The following is a 16,539-nucleotide window of genomic DNA, read 5'->3' on the forward strand; positions in this document are numbered from 1 at the left end:
CAGTACATTCAATCTTGCAAGAGTAAAAGTGCGCCTATGTTTTAGAATTGCTAGGTTATGCAGATAAGGTGCCAGAGAGTCGAAATGGGAGGGTGGAAAATAGTCATGCCATGGGCAAAATTTCCTTATTGTGGCCAAGTTGTTCTGACGCTCAATATCATTTAGGGACTGACAAATCAAGCTGTTTGCTTTACTAAAACCCAGAGTGAGTAGCTGTTGTGATGATAAACCACAAGAGTGACTCTTTTGATAGACAATTTTAGTCCAGGAGCTCTTGTGACGATCTTGCTGCACTATTTGCTTTATTTCTGATGTTCGGGCTGTGAGTGCCATTCCCTGTATAGCCAAAGGGGCATCATCTATGCTCACGAATGAGGCGCTGGTAAGCTTGAGGGAGGTTTAGAGCTAATGCATGCTAGGGGTGGGGTAGCATGGCGATATGGGCTTGCTTTCTGTTTTTTTTTTTTTTTTTTAAGTTTAGAAGATTTACCCCTTTTACAAAGGGGGAGTTTGTACAGCACATAACATCCTAAGATGACAACACACAGAGCCGTCCGCAGCCTTCTCTGTTTCTCAGAGTTCATTCCTCAATCCAGGACCCCTTCTCTTCCCCCTCCCCTCTCTCTCTGGATTAGCAATTGCTGAGGACCAGCAAGAGAATGTGCTTTCCCCCATGCTGTTGCTTTTAAGATTCCCAATGGCATTTTGGTGGTCACTGTTACAGGTAAAGTGTTGGGCAGTTGGAGACATTTTATAGGTTTACAATGACTATTATTATCAAATAGGAAGATCAGCCCTGGATCAGTTTCTCAAAGATTCATTACTCAGGTAAAATTCCTGTTAAATTAACTGTCAATATGCTAATTTCTTCTATGCCATTAAGTTATCTCCACCCATGATTTTCTCTCCCAATATCAGGCCACACACAATATTTCCCTAGTTTATCACCCAAACACAAGTGCAGCTACTGTAACAGATGGAATAAAACAAAATGAACACTGAATTTATATCTTGTTTAGCTTTTTCTTTATTCCTCTGTGTCACTAAGGTAGATGTTCGTGATTAAATAACGATATAAGGTTATTTTTAAAAGCTTTCAGTAGTATTTTTTGGAAATTCAAAACACTACTTTAATGATAATCTGGATTGTGACTCCTCCATTGCTAAGAGGTTCCATTTGCTTTTGAAATTATATATATGCTCAATAACACAATGGAAGTTTTGCTTTTTTGGTGGAAACCAACCTGATTCTTATTTTTATTAAAGGCAAGTGAATCTACTTTGAGGTTTTCAAGTTAAAAACTGGTGCAGATTTTTTTTTGAAAAATAAATATTGTTAAGGCCTGCTTACATTACAGAAAGGAGCTGATTCTCTGTGCCATGCCGTGTGTCTCTTCCTCAGTCCTTTTCTGGCTCATCCGGCACCTGCGGCCAGGATGGAAATGTCAGCACTGTGGGTGTGAAGGCACACAGTGTCTGTGTTTTCTAATGGGAGCAAATTGCCAGCTTCCATGAACGGTGGCTGCCCATCATAAAACTACTCAACATGCAATGCCCCAGCTGCGGTTTTATGTTAGACAGCACTGCGCATGTGAGAGCTGATGAGCTGCTCTCATTCAACAATGGTGAGACCATGTGCTTTGCCCCACACCAGTCTAGTGGCAAGAAGAGGTGGTGTGGTCAGTGTGTGACAGGGCTGGTCTGCTGGGTCTTCTGCCAGTTGTGGCCATGATAGGGGGGACCTTCCTCATGGGACCTACTGGTTTTCTGTTGGGGGATATCCCCCCAAATGGTTACGGGCTTGCTGTAGAAATCCCATGTCGATTATGATGGTCAATCCCTTGTGTGTTATTCCCAGCATCTGATCTGATAGCTAAGCTCTATTGCTTGGTGTGAGCCCCCCCTCAGAATCTTCTATTTCGCATGTTTTCCCTGGGGCAGAAAGCCACATTCATGGATACGCATATCCTGTGCCTATACATATAAATAATGTAAGTCTAAAACAAGATAGCCAGCTGAATCATTAAGATGTTAAGCCAGGAAATCAAATTAACTGGCCACACTCATAGGGAACTTTTACATCCGAGTCCACTGGCAAAACAGACACAGCAGATGTTAACTGTCTAAATCCTTTAGTTTCATCATATGGTGACATAATGTTGAGATAAGTATCGGACACTCATGCAAACTGTATTCAGATCCTTTGTTTGTTCAGTGCCTTGACCAATAGCAGCCAGTTTACTTCAATAGCCCCAAAATATCTGTATCGTAGGCTGGTGACAGCCTGTTTTATCACACAGGGCGATCTGCACATGCTCATCTGTCTGCTATCTCTGGGGAAGGGGAGTCAATGAAGAAGGGAAAGGCTGATATCTTTAATGAACTGTATCTTAAAATATGCTTTAAAAATGAAAGGGAAGTAGTTCTTCACTGGCTTGAATTTCAAAGCATGTCCCAGGTCCACACTGTCTTCATCTGAAATAATGATTAGTATGGGGGCACACCCCTCAACAAAGCCATGTTGTGGTGCTAAAGAGGCTGAACAGTGAATCTCCTATGTGGTGGAGGGGGGCAGTTGAGATAGAGTCCAACCAGAGGGAGGGGCTGGCTACTATGAAGATGAGAGAGAGAAGGCTCAGGAGGGAGAGAGATGGTCAAAAGAGAACCAGGGCTTTTTTAGAGCTGGAACTCATTGGAACTCAGTTCCTCTCAGGTGGGCGCCATTGCCATCCTAAGAGAGAACGAGGGAGGTGTTCGTCACGGGTCCTCAGCTCCTCTTTTTCTAGAAAGACAGCACTGAAGAGAACAGTTGGAGAGAGACCCGAGTGACTCACAGCAGACACAGTGAAACAGCCTCTTCAGTTTGCTGCAGTTTTCTGGCAGAAATCCACAGAAGTAGTCTCTCTTCAAAGAGAGGTGAGAAGATTAATGGTGGCAGGTGGGAACTGACATAAGGATGTAGATCTTCTCTAGAATTATCTTGCTCACCTAACTCTGCTCTGGAGATAATTGGGAACAGTGGCAGAGTGACAAATTCAGAAGTGCAGGGTCACAGCCAGGCCCCCTCATAACCCCCCCCCTTCTAAGATTATACAATAATCTTACATTTAAGCAATATTAATAATTAGGGTTGCCTTGCAACCATCAGTGCTGATCTGCGTGTCTTGCCTTTTAGCCAGATCTCCTATTTTCTGTGTGCGCACATGTGCAAATGATTTGGACAGCGCCAGTGTCTTCTTTCAGGGTCACTCATGTTGTGCTTTCCTTGAAGTTCCTTTGTTGCACAACTTGCACACCATTCTCTTGAAACGAAACCATGTCGCGTTTTTGGTGCTTAAGAGCGTCCAGAGCAAATCCTCTTTGGTGCTTTTCTTCAGAGTGACCCCGGAGCCAAGGCTCAGTGGCCGATTCACCTCCTTTTACTCTGATTAGCTGCAGATCAGTACAGGAGATGAGAATACTTCTTCCCAGATGCTTAAAGCTCCCCCGTTCATGCTGATGGAGCAGCTCTAGGATGCTGGAGACAGGGACCCTGCTGAGACCCTGTTGCAGAAATAGTGGCAGATCTTGGACCCTCTGTAACCCCAGGCTGATACATGTCTAGATCCAAGGCACACTGCTGCTTGAGGTAAGGTGAGAGGGCTCCAAATCTCATGACTCAGCCAAGAGCAGGCTTTGAAGCCCTCAATATTGCCCATATATACTTAGTCCAGATGGTCTTCATGCAAAAGAATTATTTATAAAAATATATAAGTCACACTTTCATAAAAATACTTATATAATATAATGATTAAATAGAACCAATGTCTATTTAATGTGTAGAAATTGCCACAATCTCAACTTAACAGCCAGGAACACATTTTTTTCTGGGGGCTCACCAGTTGCTGGTGTTTTCTGGGAATGCTTTTTTTTGTATTTAATTTTATATAATTAGTGTATTTTTTTCTCTCTTCTAAAATCTGAAATTAATGTCTTCTATTTTCTGTTAGCTAGGTTTTCTCTTTTCTTCTCTGGTACTAAGAATGCTGCACCACCCACAAATTTAAAAGAAAAATAAAACACCCACGAGAATATTCTGCTTTTATTTTGCAACTTCTCAAGAGTATGTCGAAACTTAAGTTTTCACTTAGTTCCCCTCCCATAAGTGTTTCATGTTCTACAATACACAATTGTTCTTTTAACATAGGAACACTGCCACCTACTGGACAAAGTATAGGTCTGTCATTAGTACAAATTAATCTAATTTCTAAGCCTTTTCAAAACTTCCTGTTTAATGTGAGTTTAGGATGGAGGAAGACAGGATGTGGGAAAACTCTGGTTAGGATTTTCCACATTAAAAAAAAAAAACCTAACAGCAAGTGAGGGGGTGTAAAATTGGAAAAAGAGGGCATAATCCAGGGGTGGGGGGACTTTTTCAAGCTGAGGGCCATATTTCAATCTGGCCTGACTGCACTGGCAAACGATTATGTTCCAGGTCCAATTCAAAGCACTGATTTTGATCTATAAAGCTTTAAATACCTCAAGGACCATCTCTCTCACCATATGAACCTATTCAGACCTGGAGATCATCTTCTGAGGGTGACAACATGAGAGAGGGCCTTTCCTGCAGTGGCTCCGTTTGTGGAATGCTCTCCCCAAGTTTCTCTGGTTACGTTTCTCTGTAACCAGACCTTTGTTGGATTAACATTCTCCGGCCTTATAAATGTGTTTGTGGGAGGAGGGTTATTGGTTTGTTCCGTTCTTGTTTTATTATGCATTTTGTGTTTTTGTTTTTTATATTGTGAACCACCCAGAAATCTTTGGCCCTTTCCCGCCATTACCATGTAGATCAGAGATGGGGAACCTGTGACCTCCCTAGATTTTGTTAGACTCAGTCCTCCATTTGGGAGTTGGAACCTAGCCATAGTTGCAGGGCCACAGGTTCCCCACCCATACTACAAGTTTTTCATAATTTTCACTATTATGGAGACTGAGGGTGGCGGGATTCAGCAGTGTGCTAATACAGGCATAGGACCAGTGGTCAGGGATGATGGGCATTGTAGTCTCAAAACATCTGGAGGGCTGAGTTTGCCTATGCCTAGGCTTGAGAGCAGTGCATGTGAAAAGGATCTAGGAGTCTTGGTTGACCACAAACTTGACATGAGTCAACAGTGTGACGCGGCAGCTAAAAAAGCCAATGCAATTCTGGGCTGCATCAATAGGAGTATAGCGTCTAGATCAAGGGAAGTTATAGTGCCACTGTATTCTGCTCTGGTCAGACCTCACCTGGAGTACTGTGTCCAGTTCTGGGCACCACAGTTCAAGAAGGACATTGACAAACTGGAACGTGTCCAGAGGAGGGCAACCAAAATGGTGAAAGGCCTGGAAACGATGCCTTATGAGGAACGGCTAAGGGAGCTGGGCATGTTTAGCCTGGAGAAGAGGAGGTTAAGGGGTGATATGATAGCCATGTTCAAATATATAAAAGGATGTCACATAGAGGAGGGAGAAAGGTTGTTTTCTGCTGCTCCAGAGAAGCGGACACGGAGCAATGGATCCAAACTACAAGAAAGAAGATTCCACCTAAACATTAGGAAGAACTTCCTGACAGTAAGAGCTGTTCGACAGTGGAATTTGCTGCCAAGGAGTGTGGTGGAGTCTCCTTCTTTGGAGGTCTTTAAGCAGAGGCTTGACAACCATATGTCAGGAGTGCTCTGATGGTGTTTCCTGCTTGGCAGGGGGTTGGACTCGATGACCCTTGTGGTCTCTTCCAACTCTATGATTCTATGCCTGCGCTAATACAATCATTCCATTAGCACACGCATCCGCTTTGCTAGCCAGAGGTCTTGTAATGGCTTCTACTAGCACACCGAGCTAACTGAATCTGAAATTTCTTTAGAGCATTTTTGCTTATGAAAAAGCTTTAAAAGCATGTCACATGCCTTTTATTCAGGGTGTTCTATGAACCACGGTGCTTCCCTTCTGGACCCAATCATATTCACGTTTAATTGGAATTAACTTTGAATTTGAATTTTCTTTTCCAGATTATATTGCATTTTGAAAAATCTAATGGATATCCATTTCTGTTTTGCAAATGTCTGTTGTTGTTTGTTTATTTCTAGGCTACCACCTCAGTGCTGATTCAGACTTTATATTATTGGCATCCCGAAAACTGGTTTCCTGTTGTCCTAACTATAGCAGCAGTCCTCCTATTGCTGTCCTTGTATATGGCAGTGTGGGGTTGCTTCAAAGAGTAAGGACTCCTTCAGTTTTGGGGACAGCTCAGAGGAGACAGTGAATATGAAAATGTACACCTAGACTAGTCTGTTGATAGATGAAATAGAAGTTTCCCATTTCCTCCCATGTCTCATGAGACACCAGTCCTGAGACTTAGAGCAGTTTTAAAAGTGGTTTGCTATTCATCAAGAGGGAATTGTGTTTGATACAAATAAGCACCACATTTCATATACTACAGCAACGCAAATGTATGTATCAAGAATTCTGTAGGTGGCAGGTAACATGGATGTTCCTGCATGCCATTGTTCAGATCCTTTAGGAGCTAAGGAACAGTCTTCTGGTCTGTGGAAGGGAATCTGAGCGGCTATGGAATAGAGTGAATCTCCCTCTGTTCCTGCAGAGGGTGAAGCCCATAGGTAGAGAAGAAGGTCTGGCCTCACAAACCTTCCTGTTATGGAAATGTCTCCTAGCCTTACCACTCCACTGATGAGAGTGACCAAAAAGGGGGTGCAGATTGCAGGATCTGGATCCAAAGCCCTCGTCTTTCCCCAATATATCCCTGGGATTGGGGAGGGGGCTGAATGCGCAACCTGCACCTGGTTTGCATATTTCTCCTGCTGCTGCCTCCTGCACACCATTTTCCCTGGCCAGGACAAGACGGCCAGCAGAGGAGGTTCTTCTGCCCACAATCTCCTTTGCCCCAACCCCAAAAGATTACTGACAATACATATTGTGCCAGCGCTTTCCAATAAAGTTCCACCTCTCCATGTGTTGCTCCTGAGTACACACCCTGTGATTCTAATGTAGATGGCATTTTTACCCTCAACAGTGTTCCCAAATGTGGAAGATTCTTTCCACAGTGCTGTATCGACCAAAACCAACAGCCAGTCCTGAACGCTGAAAAACATGCCAGTTCTCCAAGGTAAGGGTCCTTTTCTGTCTCATGTGCATTGTGTCTCATCGGGCTACTTTAGCACAAATTGTGTAGCCACTTTGGGAATATTGCCAGAAAATATAAATGGCGCTCATTTCTTCCATGTGGTTTGGAGTCACAGAGAGTTGTCGGAAACCTCCAAGATTTTCATTTATCTCTTGCAGCATACGTTTTAATAGGCAGGAATTCAAGGCTGCTTTGTACCTCTTTATGTTGGTTGTCCTTTTGTCCTTTATTATGGTAATCTTTGCACGAAATGTTCCTTTCATATCTCCAATTTTCTTGAACAGATCTCTGGTTTTTCCCATTCTATTGTTTTCCTCTATTTCTTTGCATTGCTTGTTGAAGAAGGCCCTCTTGTCTCTCCTTGCTGTTCTTTGGAAACCTGCATTCAATATCCTGTATCTTTCACTATCTCCCTTGCATTTTGCTTGCCTTCTCTCTCCTGCTGTTTGTAAGGCCTCCTGGTAGAACACCTAAGGTAAAGGTAAAGTGGCCGACTCTGGGGTTGCGGCGCTCATCTCGCTTTATTGGCCGAGGGAGCCGGCGTACAGCTTCTGGGTCATGTGGCCAGCATGACTAAGCCGCTTCTGGCGAACCAGAGCAGCGCACGGAAATGCCATTTACCTTCCCGCCGGAGCGGTACCTATTTATCTACTTTCACTTTGACGTGCTTTTGAGCTGCTAGGTTGGCAGGAGCAGGGACCGAGCAACGGGAGCTCACCCCATCGCGGGGATTCGAACCGCCGACCTTCTGATCGGCAAGTCCTAGGCTCTGTGGTTTAACCCACAGCGCCACCCGCATCCCTGGTAGAACACCTACAAGGACAATATTCCTGTCAAGGGATTTCTGATGTTACAGGCAGTGCTGCATCCACAACCATGAGTTATTCTGAGCCTTATGACAATAGATTATTATTGTTTTAGAGCACAGAAGATGATGGTATCCACTCAGATATGAATATTATCATCTAAGATTCTGTGAAACTTGTGCCATAACTCTCCACATTCTGGAATAATGCCAAATGATGGTGCATAAATGGCAACACAGATGCTGCACTCAGGAGTGACGGGCAGAGAGAGGAGATGCTACACACTTGGCCTCCTGTCAGCAGCAGAAGAGGGGGGAGGTGGCCTGGAGGCCAGTGCTGTGCTGGTGGCCTGGTGAGGCCAATACTTCTCCCACGGTGCTCACACTTTGAAATGTCCCAGTGGATCCCAATTGTGCAAGACAGGGATTTAGGAGGTATTTCAAAGAGAGTCACAAAGCAGCAGCATCTGGCACCACATAGGAGCAGATCCTGCTTCTTAGCAGCTGGCCTGACCCTCCTTCGCAAGTGGCTCCCCTGCACACATTGCGGGAAACACTTGTCTAATGCTGCTTTTCCTGTTTCTCTCTACCAGCAAAATGAATCCAACGGTGAATCTACCCCAGTCAGATGCAACATTCAGAAAACTGTCTGTGAGCTCCGAAGTAAGTGGAATTGCACTTGCTATTTGCAAGCGGAAACACCCCTGCTCATTGTGCTGCCGGTCAGAATTCCACGTGGGTGTGGGAAGAAGTTTTAGGCTGCACGTTTTGTCTGCCAGCCATGAACTTAGCTGTGTTTCAAGAGAGAGAACCTTTCTCACCCCTTTTTCATTGGACTTTCTTTCTTTACATTTATTTCCCACCCTTCTTCTAAGGAGCTTGAGTCTGCCCCCATTTTATCCTACTGGTCATGCTGACAGATAGGAACTGGCTCAAGGTCACTCAGTGTGCTGCGTGACTGACTGGGGATCTGAACCAGGGTCTCTGCCGCCCTGGCCTGATACTCTAAGCCAGAGATTGGGGGTCTCAGAGGCCAAATGTGGCCCTCCAGGCAATTCTGTCTGGCTCTTCAGACTCTCCTCAAGCCACACGCCCTCCTGAAGCCCTTTGCCAGCCTTGCTTTACATCCTCCTTCTGTTCCTTTGCCTGGCTGGAATGTGCCCTTGAACTCTGGCAATGCTTCCTGCTTGTCTGGGCGAAGGGTAGAAAGGGATGTTTGAGAAAGGTGTGGTTTTTTTTCAAGGTCCCAGAGAGAGCTCTGGCAGTTTTGAAGGCTTCTGTTGAGCTGGGATAGCTCAGTCAGTAGAGCAGGAGACTCTTAATCTCAGGGTTGTGAGTTCAAGCCCCATGTTGGGCAAAAGATTTGTGGATTGCAGGGGGCTGGACTAGATGACCCTCGTGGTTCCTTCCAACTCTACCATTCTATGAGTCTATGAGCATTCACATTTATGGCTCTGCCCACTTTTGCCTCTTGATCCACCCACCACTGGCATGTGCCCCCCAAAAGATGCCCAGAATGGGCTGTGGCCCTCAAAATAAAAAAGGGTTCCCACCCCTGTTCTAACCACTATACCGCACTGGCTGAGGTGTGCCTATATCTGTGGGAAAGATTGTCAAGGTATAGCGGTTAGAACAGGGGTTTAGTTTGTGCTAGAAACCAGCCTTTTAGTCTTGCAGCTCCAGCCCTCTGGAATCAATTACCAGTTGGACAGGTAGCTAGAATCTTGATGTTTAAGTCACTACCTAAAATGCTTTTGTTTAAGAATCTTTCCCTGAAGTGTGAATCGGTCATTTTATGGAATATTAATTGTACAGCTGTAGGAATTGTTTCATTGTTTTTAGAATGTCATATATATGCTTTTAGTGCTGTTAGAATTTGTTTAGAAAATAATAATTCTATTGTTGTAGACTGCTTTCATGGCCCCAAGCTGCAAAGCAGCATATAAATCTATAAAATAAACAAAAATACCTTCTGTTAGTTCAAAAGTCAATGGTGACCAGAAGCACTGAGAGTACAGGTGTGCTAACGACAGTGATTTATGTTGCCTTTCAGCCCTCTATCGTTTATGACGGTTGTGCAGTGGATCCAGGTAAATATCAATATGGGTTTTAAAGTACACTTTCAAGTTTACTGTTGTTGAATCTCACAGAATATGCACCTTGAGATCAATTTGGCTTAAACTCTCAAAGGTCACATGAGGGAAACCATCAAACTCTGCCCCACCCAGCAAGCCTCTTCTGGATCCGTCCCTCCCTATGGTGGTGGTACTGATGGCAATGATCTACTGTGTTAATATATTGTCTTTCCTCCTAAAAGAGCCCTGGCGGGTTGACAACCTGTTAAATTCAGCAACTCTCAAAAAACCCTGATTAAAATATTTAGAACTATATATCTAAAAGCAAAGTAGTAAAGCCCAGCAGGCAAAAACCCTCAGTTTTTGAACTTCAACAACATATTGATCCCCAAAGCCCAAAGGAATAAATGCATCTTCAGCTGGTGCCTACAGAGTATCTGCCTAACTATGGAGGTGACGACGGAGATAATAATAATAATAATTTATTATTTGTACCCCGCCCATCTGGCTGGGCCTCCTCAGCCACTCTGGGCGGCTTCCATAGAAACAAAAAATACAGTAAAATGTCACAGATTAAAAACTTCCCTGAACAGGAAGGCATTGAAGCTGAATCTCCACACAATAGTTTAATACTAAAATTCTGACACATCAGTTTTTCCCTAGGAGAGAATTCAGATTTCCTCACTCACCTATTTCTTCACAAAAGTGCACATTATTGGCCATTCTAAAGAAACAAACCAACCAATTGTTTTAAGGCTGCTTCAGGTATCCCTGAACTACTGATTCCAACACCAGGGGTCTTGTTTCATGGTATCTGTAAATCGAATCAGCTTTGTGTCGGTTAAGTAATATTGTTAGCTTGGCATTTGGGGAAACTCTGAACACTTTCGTTCCACTGTGTATTTTGGAATTAAAATTCTATGTCCATTCATTTTCTTTAATAAATTTAACAACAAAATTTGCAGCTTCCCAAAGCAATTGGTCTATCAAGGTTCCAGCTCTTGTGATGGGCAGCACAAAACGGAATATTGATTGAGAGAAGCCCTAAAAATGAGAGAAAACTGCTCAAATCCAAACAGTAGACCTTTTAAGCCTGTCCACATGGTGTCGCTAGTGTACCATGAATCACCCAGAGTACAGACTGTTCCCGTTTTTTTGAAGAGTTCTCACTGTTAAAAAGGTTCTTCTAAAGTCTGGCCAGCATCTTCATCCGTGAAGGTTCTTACCCAGCTGTTCTCCTCCTGCCCCTGGAACCGCAGTGAACAAGTCTGCTCCATCTTCTGTGTGACGGTCCTTATGTCTCTCTTTGATCTCTTCTTCTCCAGGCTAATCATGCCCATCTTTTTCAAACACTTCTCATACGATTTGGGCTGCATCCCTGCACAGCAGATTATTCAATTTCCATGACTTTCCCCTAATTGTTAAATTCTGCATTCATGCAATGCAGAAGCCACTTCTGGAACTATAGTGGAATATGTTGCATGTTTGGTGCTCATTTTCATCTTATTTCCTTCCAGAAAAGAAAAATGTTTGGAAATAATATGGAAATAAGTGCTAACCTTGTGCTAGATTCCATTATAATTCCACTCTATTCAGCTATAGTCCCTGTCTGCAAGGTTGTAACAGTTCCAAAGAATGGGGAAGGGAGATCTTTCTAACAGCAAGAGATGCTTGGCAGTGGAACAGACTCCCTTGGAAGCTGCTGGGCTCTCCTTCCCTGGAGGTTTTTAAGCACAGGTTGGATGGCCATTTGTCATGGACTCTCAGCATGTCTTCCAACTTTCCAATTCTATAATTCTGCGAAGAGGAAAGTGCATTCTGTACCTTGGATCTCAAATGCCTTGGCTCCCAAACAAATCGGCTCCCAAATGACCAAAACCCAGAAGAGACTGTTCCGGTTTGCGAACTATTTTTGGAAGCTGAACGTCCAAAGGGGCTTCTGCAGCTTCCAGTTGGCTGCAGGAGCTTTCTGCAGCCAATCAGAAGCCGCCCTTTGGTTTCCAAACACTTTGGAAGTCGAACGGACTTCCGGAAGAGAGTCCGTTCGACTTCCACGGTATGACTGTATGGGAAAACTGCTTTGCCTTGCAATAGTGTCATACAGATTACAAGAAGATAATGTATAGGACATACTTGGAACACTTGGATGTGCTGAAAAAGTGCTATTTACTAATTATAAAAACAATACTAAGACCAAGTCATTTCCCCCTTCTCTAGCAACAGGACTGCAGTACCTCTTTAACAGCAAAACGGGTGAAGTCCAGTGGCTAAACCAGAAGACCTCTACTATATAACATTTACTTCCTGCTAATACCAACACTTCTCACATCTCTGCTGTCTGACAGCCCCATAAGTATGGTCAAAATGGTTTTCAAACAATTCACCTGGAAGTGGGAAGTTATTGATTAAACTATCTGGCCATCTAATAGTCAATAGTGAAGTCTTTTTATGGAATTTGGGCATTGAAAGTAATGTTATCATTTTGAATGTTTCCATAGAATTATTTACCTGGCTTATGTGGTTGTTATACTTGTGCTTTGTAGCCAAATACAAATTCATTTATTTCCTTGATTTTTTTGAAGTGTTTTTCCCTTCATTGTTCAATAAATTGCCAAGGCCAGAATAACATTGGTGCTTTTGATAGGATTGGGGGACATTATTAATTATTATTTGCTTTTCTTATTTATTTCTCCAAACCTCTAAAAATTAAATCACTAATTTTCATAACATTTAACACAGATGTTCACCCCCCTGCATCCTAATAGGGGGCATTATGGTCAATACTGGGAATTTTGGGGAAGCAGATGGTGGAGTGTTCAAAGGCTTTTTCCAATGGCAGAACAGCCTGCTGCCATCTTTAATTTGCCACAGAGTGGCCCAATGGGAGTGATGCTAGGAAATAATGTATCATCATTCCAAAGGTGTCTTGTTGGAGGCAGGGATATGTTTAACCCCCCCATTATTAACTTCTAGAAGATTCAAGAAATGGCTGAAAACAGAAGAGAATGGTAACTTCAGTCACTCTCACTAACATACTTGGAAAAAAGGCTCTCCCAAGCAAAAATTACAAGCCTGGTAGATGAAGGGAACGCAGTGGATGTAGCCTACCTTGATTTCAGCAAGGTATTTGACAAGGTGCCCCATGATATTCTTGTAAAGAAGCTGGTAAAATGCGGTCTTGACTATGCTACCACTCAGTGGATTTGCAACTGGCTGACTGACCGGACCCAAAGGGTGCACATCAATGGTTCCTCTTCATCCTGGAGAAGAGTGACTAGTGGGGTGCCATGGGGTTCTGTCTTGGGCCCGGTCTTATTCAACATCTTTATCAACGACTTGGATGATGGACTCAAGGGCATCCTGATCAAATTTGCAGATGACACCAAACTGGGAGGGGTGGCTAACACCCCAGAGGACAGGATCACACTTCAAAACGACCTTGACAGATTAGAGAACTGGGCCAAAACAAACAAGATGAATTTTAACAGGGAGAAATGTAAAGTATTGCACTTGGGCAAAAAAAATGAGAGGCACAAATACAAGATGGGTGACACCTGGCTTGAGAGAAAGGTTGTTTTCTGCTGCTCCAGAGAAGCGGACACAGAGCAATGGATCCAAACTACAAGAAAGAACTTCCTGACAGTAAGAGCTGTTTGACAGTGGAATTTGCTGCCAAGGAGTGTGGTGGAGCCTCCTTCTTTGGAGGTCTTTAAGCAGAGGCTTGACAACTATATGTCAGGAGTGCTCTGATGGTGTTTCCAGCTTGGCAGGGGGTTGGACTCGATGGCCCTTGTGGTCTCTTTCAACTCTATGATTCTATGAAAAATTGGGACACTGGACGTATGGTGATTTACTAGGGGCAAGTACCAGAAAGCAGGGACAGTCCTGGTAAATAGAGACCAATGGAGCATATATTTAAAATGCCATAATAATTTACTCACCAGTGAAATCAGAGCTTTGCCTTTAATGACATGCTGCCCATGGACCAAAGGTCATGATGCTTAGACAAACAATAAGATAAATCAACTGGGCACAACTTTTTAATATTGTTGAGTGATGTTTGCACACTTGAGTGCAGTTGGGATTTTGTTTTTAAGCAATCAACCAAGCCATCCATTATTATAGATGCAAAATAGTTCTTGGGTTGAGAGGATATGATAATAAACATATATCACTAACACACACTTCCATGACTTGTTTACATTCTGGTCTGCAAAAGAACGAGCCTGATTAACGGGGTAAACGCTGGCCTTTTTCTATTATCTGATCTGGTGCCTTTTTCTTTCTGGCGATGTCATAACACAACCTGGTTGTATATTTTACAAAGATGTCATTCTGTTTATTTGCAGCTTTTCAATCTATCGAATTAATTGAAAAAGACCTACCTGTCATTTCCCCTGCACATTCCTATGATGTATTATGGTAGGAAACTTTTCCCAACTGCCTGGGAAATGTTTCAGAAAGGAGAAATGAATAAGGTCCAAATGCAGGATTCAGCAGGTCAGTTTTCAATTAGTTCATATTAAAAGAAAGAAATCGTGAACAATAATTCACAACAACAATAGAATTTACGACTTGCCCTTAACCAGCAAGTTCCAGGACAGTTAAAAGAAAATACAAGTCCAGGAATAGGGTACAGCCAGTATTGTTGCAGCCACTCCTGTCTTCTGGGCACTTACCCAGGGTTTGGTTTCCTTGGAATGAGGGACCGTGGAGACTGCAGCCTCTTTATGGCTTATTTACACAGCTATGCAACCTGAGGCTGCGATGGAGGGGCTCACAGCAGGCCTTGCTTCTCCCCCGGGCACAACCACTCTCAGGCTTCTGCCTCTAGGCTAGCTCTCTCTCACGCCTCTGACCTTTGTCTTCTCACCACCGGCCGGGTGAGGGAGGGGGGCACCCATTTGCCCTCTGGCACAGAGCAGCTTCCTTTATTATACAAATGGCCTATACTTAGAGCCATTGCCAAGAAGCTGACCTGGCCTGTTCCTATAATTGAATTATCCATTGGATTTTAACCCTTGCTGGATCCAGGAATCAGAAAGGACTCAGGCTTACAGCCCCCCACCCAAAAAAACTCACATATGTACCCTAAGGTTTTAAATTCCTGCCCTCATCCATTAATATGTTTGTCCACAGCTGTTCATTTGGTTATGTGTGTGTGTATTGTCATTCTGCAGTGTGACTAATGGAATTGGACATGATGACTTAATTCATCTGGTGAAAATAATGGAAATAGTGAAGTTCCCAGAGCTTGTAGTTAAAGGCACATGTGGAAAAACCTGGCTCCCCTGATGTCAGAGATACAAGTCCAACAGATCTGTGTGGGGCCAGGAATTTGAGCCCTACTTGGGTTCAGGATGACAATGTTTTAATACCCGCTCTCTGTTTGGAAAGGAAGCTGACTGCATCTTTGAAATGTGATAGAAGGTTGTAATTGGGGTGTGGGGTGTCTCAACATATCAGAGATTTAAGGAAAATGCTATTTTGTCATTTTAAATGCATTTGTTAGCACTTGGCCAAGAACAGAGAAAAAAAGTGGGATTCTGCAAAATGGAGGAGATGAGCAAAGACAATTGAAAGACTGAAGGGTAGTCCTGCGTTGCTACAGACAGAGATTGGGAAGTAGATCCTCTTTCAATGGCTTGTTTCTCTCGTTCCCCAGTGTCTTCTGAAGGATGTTCATCAAACTGAGATGGAATGGACATTGTGGAAATTACATTGTGGCCCCTGGGGCTTCTGCTAGGTTGAGATTTCTTTAGCATATCACGGCACTCAAGGCACCTTACCTGGGGTTTTGTAGATGATCTCTGAACCAGACACTGACCCGCTTAGCTTCAGCAAGGTAGAGCATCATGTGCCTTCAAATCACCCAACTCGTTTGGTATATGTATACAGCCGCTTTAAAACAATTATGTTTCTCTTCCCAATTTCATATATTTCATGCTCTCATTTAATCAAGACAGCTGGTGGCTTATAGACCACAACCAGACCCACCTCCCTTCCCCATTGCTTCCAGTATACCACCCTGTGCTAGACTGGAAGCGTAAGGTATGGCACCACATCTCACCCAGTGGGTATCTGCAAATATCTGAGAGATGCATATCTACAGATGTTGCTGTTACTCAAGGTCAATGAAAGTTTTTCTGTGTGCTTCTTGGCATAGTTAATTGTCTCTATCTGCCTTTGGCTAGGGCAATATTTTCATACCTTCGGTTAATCCAACACATCATTTATCATGTTGCTGAATCTTAAGAAAGAAAGGATGTGATATTTCCAAGAAAAAGTGTTTGATACTGTTTGTCTTTGAGTGAATTCTCTTCTTTGAAAATGGATAAACGCATGATATTAATACCTCAGAAATAGCAAGCATCTGTTTGTACATTTATCTGATGTTCTTGGCCCCCAATTCTAATTTCTTGAGTTTGAAAATTCCTGTCAAAAGATTATTATTTTACCAGCATGATTTTGATGAATGACAGTGGGTGTTCTCCTGGGAGCCA

General features: G+C 43.3%; 1 protein-coding gene across 1 annotated transcript in view; it reads left to right on the plus strand.

Annotated features, from left to right (window-relative positions):
- Positions 1 to 12,531, plus strand: part of LOC310658563 (cadherin-related family member 4-like) — a gene marked incomplete at its 5' end in the record, with an annotated part of 55,654 nt that extends 43,123 nt beyond the window's left edge. The window contains 5 exons of the mRNA XM_083400691.1: positions 6,102 to 6,232; positions 7,046 to 7,138; positions 8,555 to 8,624; positions 10,015 to 10,051; positions 12,254 to 12,531. Coding sequence (XP_083256817.1) covers positions 6,102 to 6,232; positions 7,046 to 7,138; positions 8,555 to 8,624; positions 10,015 to 10,051; positions 12,254 to 12,330 — 408 coding nt within the window. The 3' untranslated portion in view covers positions 12,331 to 12,531. The remainder of the gene's footprint in view (positions 1 to 6,101; positions 6,233 to 7,045; positions 7,139 to 8,554; positions 8,625 to 10,014; positions 10,052 to 12,253) is intronic.
- Positions 12,532 to 16,539: the final 4,008 nt, after the last annotated feature.

The sequence above is a fragment of the Podarcis tiliguerta genome (assembly GCF_965153285.1).
Source record: "Podarcis tiliguerta genome assembly, chromosome: 10".
NCBI classification, from domain to species: domain Eukaryota; kingdom Metazoa; phylum Chordata; class Lepidosauria; order Squamata; family Lacertidae; genus Podarcis; species Podarcis tiliguerta.